We start from the raw sequence: 8,053 nt of genomic DNA on the forward strand, positions 1-8,053 counted from the left end.
CTTATTTTGATACACTGTTAGGGCATTAGACCGAATATTGTTAGGGAGTAGTAGCTAGTCACATAGTTTTCATCGATTTATCTACTATATCAAGAATTAATAGAACCAAAGGGAGACTTGGCATACAGCCCGATCCGTTGGGAGTTCTGGCCCGGCCGGGCTGGAGCTCTCTTTAACCTCTGTCTCTCTTGGTTTTGTTGTAATAGTTTTAGACAGCTGGGGACTTATTTTGTAACACTGAGCTCCTCTCTCCTCTATCTTTCCATCTTTTCATTTATGTGCATCCATGTCCCAGAATCTTGTTACTAACCTATTTCTGGGGAGTCATTCCCCGGAGTCTTCTGTTTCTTTTTTCCCCAGCATGTTCCCTTGGATCATGAGAGGCTCCGAATCAGGGTAGCAGCTATTGCCATGGTTCCGCTACACGTTCTGTGATGCCATGTTCAACCTGCTACACTGTGGTGCCCTCTACGTCCTGCTACGTCCCATGCTACGTCCTGCTACGTCCTGCTCTCTGCTGTGCTTGTAATGCTGCACAGCGTCCTGCTATGCCATGACTACCACAAAGAACTGCTACAACTACTAATTTTTTCTATTTTTGTATTTGCCACTCTTCATTCTAACCCCAACCGCCCGTCAGACACCGCCTACCAGAGCCGGGTCTGACCGAGGTTTCTCTGCCTAAAGGAAGTTTTCCTCGCCACGTGCACTGTTGCTTGCTCTGGAGGAAACTAAACTGTTGGGTCCTTTAAATTCCGGAGTGTGGTCTATCTGTAAAGTGTCTTGATATATTCTTGTATGAATTGATACTATAATAATTGAATTGAAATTGAAAATATACTATACTATAATATATATACTATATATATATATATATATACAATATATTATATATAATATATTATATATCATATATATAGATATATCATATTATACACTATATATATATATATATATATATACACACACACACACATACATCAATACACACCACACAGACATTATCTATATAATATATATATATCGATTATACATATATATATATATATATATACATATATAATATATATATAATATATACTATATACATATATAATATATACATATATAATATACACTATATCCAATACATATATACATATAATACTACATATATATACATATAAATATAAAGTACATATAATACATATATAATAACTTATACATACATATAATACATATATATATATATACATACATATATACATATAATATATTAAATACCAATACATATATACACACACACACACACACACACACACCACACACACCACACACACACACACACACACACACAACCGGTCAAAGTTTGGGTCCACTTAGAAATTTCCATTGCACTCCATTATGACAGACTAACCAGCTGAGGTCAGTTTGCATTGTTTTTTTACCCGGTTCAGTCAGTTTCCCGATTACATTCTTGCTTACATATTGCAAAGGATTCTCACGTGTTTTCTCAGTTAGTTTTTTTAAATGATCAGATTAGTAAACAGAATGTGCCTCTGGAACATTGGATCAATGGTGTCTGATAATGGCAATGTAGATATTGCATTAAAGATCAGCCACCCACTCGATCAGCTGGTATTATGTCTATAATGGGATGGCATGGAATTTGTAAGTGACCCCAAACTTTTGAACCGGTGTGTATGTATGTATTATGTATACCACCCACACGTATACATACCACATATATATATATATAACCTATACTATATATATATATATATACCACATATATACACCGTAGTATATATCTATATACACATATATATATAATTATACCACATATGTACACTATATATATATATATACCAATATATATAATATCTACACACTAATATATAATATACATACACTATATAATATATCTATATGATAACATACACATATATACCATTTATATATATATATACTACACATATAACACGTATATATAATATATACACATATATATATATATATATACACACTATATATATACTACATAATATCCCATATTATAATATATCATATATATATACTATAATATATATATGATATATATTCATATATTATAATATATAATTATATTATAATAGTATAATATAATATATAAATATATATCTGGTATATATATACACACATATATATATATATAGGTGTATATATATATACACATACCATTATATATATATATAATATATATATATATGTGTATTTAAGATACATATAATATATATAATATATATATATATATTATATATTTATATATATATTATGTATATAATATATATCACACCATATATATATTATATGTGGTATTATATTACATATATACACATATATAATATATATATATATATATATATGTTATATATATAACATAATATATATTTATATAATATATATATATATATATATATATTCTATATATATACATATATATAACATATCACACATATATATATATAAATACATAAAAATAATAATATATACACAACATATATATAACCAGTAACACACATATATATATCATAACAATATATATATATATATTCATACAACAATATACATACAATACACGCACACACATACATACAACACACAACCACACACACACACACACACACACACACCACACACACACACACACACACACACCACACACACACACCACACACACACCACACACACACACCACACACACACCACATACATACATACATACTATATATACACACACCACACACACACACCACACCACACACACACCACCACACACACACACACATATATACATACATATATATACACCACCGGCCACTTTATTAGGTACACCTGTCCAACTGCTCATTCACCTTAATTCTAACGCAGCAATCACAGGGGCGGCAACTCAGTGATTTTAGGCATGTAGACATGGTCAAGAGAATCTCCTGCATTTCAACCACGAATCGTATGGGGAAGAAAGGATTTGAGTGACTTTGAACGTGGCATGATTGTTGGTGCAGAAGGGCTGGTCTGAGTATTTCAGAAACTGCTAATCTACTGGGATTTTCAACGCACACCCATCTCTAGGGTTTACAGAGAATGGTCCGAAAAAGAAAAAACATCCAGTGAGCGGCAGTTCTGTGGGCGGAAATGCCTTGTTGATGCCAGAGGTCAGAGGAGAATGGCCAGACTGGTTCGAGCTGATAGAAGGGCAACAGTGCTCAAATAACCACCCGTTACAACCAAGTTGGGCAGAAGGCATCTCTAACGCACAGTACGCTAACTTTGAGGCAGATGGGCTACAGCAGCAGAAGACCACATCGGGTGCCACTCCTTTCGCAAGAACAGGAAACTGAGACTACAATTTGCACAAGCTCATCGAAATTGGACATAGAAGATTGGAAAAACTTCCTGGTCTGATGAGTCTCGTTTCTGCTGCGACAGTCGGATGGTAGGGTCAGAATTTGCGTCTACAACATGAAAGCATGATCCATCCTGCCTTGTATAAACGGTTCAGGCTGGTGGTGGGGGGTGTCATGGTGTGGGATATTTTCTTGGCACTCTTTGGGCCCCTTGGTACCAATTGAGCATCGTTGCAACGCCACCAGCCTACCTGAGTATTGTTGCTGACCATGTCCCCCTTTATGACATACATGTACCCAACTCTGATGGCTACTTTCACGGAATAATGCGCCATGTCATAAAGCTGGAATCATCACAGACTGGTTTCTTGAACATGACAATCTGGCTGTACTCAATGGCCTCCACAGTCACCAGATCTCAATCCATAGAGCATCTTTGGGATGTGGTGAACGGGAGATTCGCATCATGGATGTGCCCGCCAAATCTCGGCAACTGTGTGATGCCATCATGTCAATATGGACCAAACTCCCGAGGATGCTCCAGCACCTTGTTGAATCTATGCCACGAAGAATTGAGGCAGTTCTGAAGGCAAAGGGGGTCCAACCCCGTTACTAGCATGGGGTACCTAATAAAGTGGCCGTGTGAGTGATATTACACACACACACACACACACACACCAACCACACACACACACACACATATATATACATATTATATATATATATATATAACACACACACACACACATATACATATACATATATATATATCTATATATATATATATATATATATATATATATATATATATATATATATATATATACATACACACACACACACACTATATACATACATATATACACACACACACACACACTATAAATATATATTATATATATATATATATTGTGTTGTGTATTGTGTATATGTATATATATATTATATATATATATATATATACACACCACACACACACCACACACACACATACATACATACATACACATACATACATACATACATACTACATACACACACACCACACAACACACAAATAAATAATATTAAAATAATGGACAATTTTTATGATGTAAGCCGAAAATGAGCTTCCCCTCTTTGAAAGACCAGCACCCGCTACTGCTTTAGACATACCGTATATAAAATCTTTCCTTTTTAAGCAAGATACGTGAAACATTTGTTTTTAACAACATGGATGAAAATGACTTTATTTTACAATCATGTTTCAGGGATAACCACAGCACAGATCAGCCCTGGCTGAAATTGGCAGTGACCTCCAAATTAGCACTTATGCAAATAAGGTCTTTGATCTGATTCTTTTGGATTTAAGTGCTGCGTTTGACACAATTTGCCATGATATTCTTATGGATTGCGTCGAGGACTGGGTTGGGCTCTCAGGAATGGTTTTACAAAGGTTTACCAATCAGATACAATGAGAAAAAGCTGGCCTTGCTTACTCTGGCTGCTCTCCATCATCTGGCAGTATGTTGCGGGTACACTGCAACAGGTAGTTTCTGAGGAAGAGGCCCCTGAGTGGGTGCTGGACACCACGACACATCTCAACCAGGTCCTTAAGAATGTCTTTACGAGACTGGGGGAAGGAGCGAACGTACACCACACCCACTGTGATTAGCAGATAGCTGCGGAGAGAGAGGCAAAGTAAAGAGGCTTGATCTGATTTTTTCCAATTTTGTAATAGTACATTTCTATACTCAATATTCAATATTGTGCAGCGCTAATTTAGAACAGTATTTTAAAAATGCAATATGTTTAGATTGGCGAAAGAAAAACATTTTTGTCAATTTAAATTAAGGGTCTGAATCCTTTCTACTTTATGAAACTATATGATGTTTAAAGAAAGTTCAGTTAATAAGGTGATACTCACAGTCTGGGAATGATGTTGCCTGCATACTGGACCAGCTCATAGAGATCTGCCACCTTACGTCCTTTGGCAAACTCATCAGTCAGATAAACTTCTAGGTAGTGGAGTTCGTCAGATATAGCCATATCTGAAAGACTGTTAGGGACTAGTGCAAACCCATCATGAATCATCCACATACAAAAAACATGCTAGCGCTCTGAACCCGATACACACACAATAATCCAAAAACTGGCTTCATTTTTGAAAAAGCACTCAGTTCACTACTCTAAAAATGTATTCAGATCTTTTACTAAGTACTAATACAACTGTGTAAAAATACTCCGTTACAAGTAAAAGTCCTGCATACAAAATGTTAGTCAAGTAAAAGTATATGAGTATCACCAGAAAAATGTACTTTAAAAAGTATTAAAAGTAAAAAGGTACTCAAAACTCATCACATATTAGAAACTGGGGAAACACTCAAAACTGTTCTGTCAAAAGTGTTTGAAAGTCTAATCATTTCAGCTGGACTTGTAGGCTTATTGGTTGAGTTTTGAATTTATAATAAAACTTTTTATAAACTACATGCTTTGTGGGCAAAAATTCAATTTGTAAAGTAACTAGTAACATAAAGCTCTCAGATTAATGAAATGGATTAATAAGTACAATATTAATAAATAGAAGTAGAAACATGTTAAATTTGTGTTCTAGTCTGCCTTCAACAAATATTACACCAACTAGAGAGCATCTTGCAATGGGATCACACCAGCCGCCAAGGATACAGAGCTCGTAGTAGCTCTTTGGAGAAAGCATGGAGGTCCTCAGCTCACCCAGCATGTTAGAGGCGTGCTTCAGAGCATCCATCAGCTTATTCTTGTCCTGCAACACAATCCAACCATGAATAAGGGTGCAACAGATCACAAAACTCAGATCAGCAAAAAAAGGGGGACAATTCAAATTATTTATTAATTTATTTTAATAATAACACTTTATTTCACCAGTAAACTGCTGTTAAATGACAAAACAGACAAGAAAAGGGTATTTTACAATCACTTTGAATGCATCACAAAGTTTCATGTAAACATTTAGTCCCGTATGTTTTTCCAACAACAGCAGTGACCAAGTGCTAGTTTGTGTCTTTAGCGGCAAACTGTTGAATGTCCTGGTGTTGGAATCCTCTACAGTGTGATACAGTCACACGTTACACCGTATAGCTTTCAGCGTTTTAACGTTTTTTTCTCTCTCGTTCAAGCCAACCTTTAACAAATTCAGGCCATTAGAATCATAATTTAAAGATTAAGACATGGAGTACCGAAGACAGACTAGTTATCCAACAGTAACAAAGAGACTTTGCTGCAATCACGTGCAAAAATCGTTATCCAGTACAAGAATTCATTAAAGAATCATTAAATCTAGACAGGTTGACAGGTAGTTTAGTAACATTAAGTTACTGAATTGAGGAACAATTCCAGGGGTTTTCCTGTAGGTTCAGCACCTAACACAACTGATCTCTGATCTGGTTACCTGTTGCGGTAAGTGTACCTGACTCATTTCCGTTTTCTGTGCTTGTGTGTTGGTAGCGTGTTACTGATCACTAAATATTAGTTAAATTTGTTAGTTTTGCTTTTACAACGGCTAACTGTCTGCTAAACACGTATTTTTACAGTACGTCTGCCTAAGCACTCACAGCTCTTTACATGTTCAGTGACTTTAGTTAAATAACAGTTTTCGAACGCTTGGTAGCTAACGCTGCCGTACTTTACCTTCGCTGTTAGCAACTTTCGCTTAGCAGTTAGCCATATCTGGTTAAGTGACTGGAACTTGAGAAAAGGGTTGTGCAATAAACTATATTTGCTAGAGCTCGCATCAACGAGTCATAGGCATAAGCATTTGTTTTACGTCTTTCAGTGACTTTTGTTAAATAACAGTTGTTTTGAACGCTTGGTAGCTAAAGCTACCATACTTTAGCTTAAAACAGGGATCACAATTTAACAGAGCAAACCAAAACAACTTGTTACCTTGATTTAAGCTTAACTTAATAATTAAATTGTACGCTATAACCTCCTGCTACACCTCTGCGCTATCCATGTGCAAGGACTAGTCATAAATTACACCAGGCAGCACACGGTTAGTGAAACAATCGGCCTAAAACAACTGGTTACCTTGGGGTGGAAACGCGGGATCTCGAGGCTCTCAATCAGCTACAACACGTTTTGATTTATGAGAAGAAGCAATATTTCTATTGACATGCCGCATATGCATACATCTATGATTCTAATAGCCTACAACGTTATGTTTAAGACGGAAGATACGCATTTGAAACCCCTACAATACAAAGTTCTGTTTAAGAAATGTTGATAGTTTGTGCACAACCTTTTGAATTGTTGGTGTTGTAGTAAAGGCTATTTTATGTCTCCTATACGCACCCAGATATCGGGTCATCGTAATTTCTTTTACAACACAATTTCCCCGCTGTACAATGTTATTGTAGTTATCAGATGGTTATCAATTTTTATAAATTCATATGATGTGATTTTCTGGAATTTTCTTTGGGATTCTGTCTTTCACTGTTAGAATGTACATATGATTAAAATTATAGATCATTGCATTCTTTGTAAGTGGGCAAACCTGCAAAATCAGCAAAGGGTCAAATACTTATTTCCCCCACTGTATATGTTTAGACTGCTTTGCTTCACTTGATCTTTATCAATTTAATTCAATTACTTCTTCATCTAAACCATCAACCTGCCTCTTAGACCCTATCCTGACTAGGCTACTTAAAGAAGTTTTACCCTTAGTCAACACT

At 35.4% G+C, this 8,053-nt stretch overlaps 1 protein-coding gene across 1 annotated transcript in view; it reads right to left on the minus strand.

Moving 5' to 3' along the window:
• Positions 1 to 8,053, minus strand: part of vps35 (VPS35 retromer complex component) — a 52,858-nt gene that overhangs the window by 25,640 nt on the left and 19,165 nt on the right. The window contains exons 3-5 of the mRNA XM_032537219.1: positions 6,030 to 6,126; positions 5,272 to 5,395; positions 4,844 to 5,026 (exon numbers count right to left, since the gene is read on the minus strand). Coding sequence (XP_032393110.1) covers positions 4,844 to 5,026; positions 5,272 to 5,395; positions 6,030 to 6,126 — 404 coding nt within the window. The remainder of the gene's footprint in view (positions 1 to 4,843; positions 5,027 to 5,271; positions 5,396 to 6,029; positions 6,127 to 8,053) is intronic.

The sequence above is a fragment of the Etheostoma spectabile genome, chromosome 15 (assembly GCF_008692095.1).
Source record: "Etheostoma spectabile isolate EspeVRDwgs_2016 chromosome 15, UIUC_Espe_1.0, whole genome shotgun sequence".
Lineage (NCBI taxonomy): Eukaryota > Metazoa > Chordata > Actinopteri > Perciformes > Percidae > Etheostoma > Etheostoma spectabile.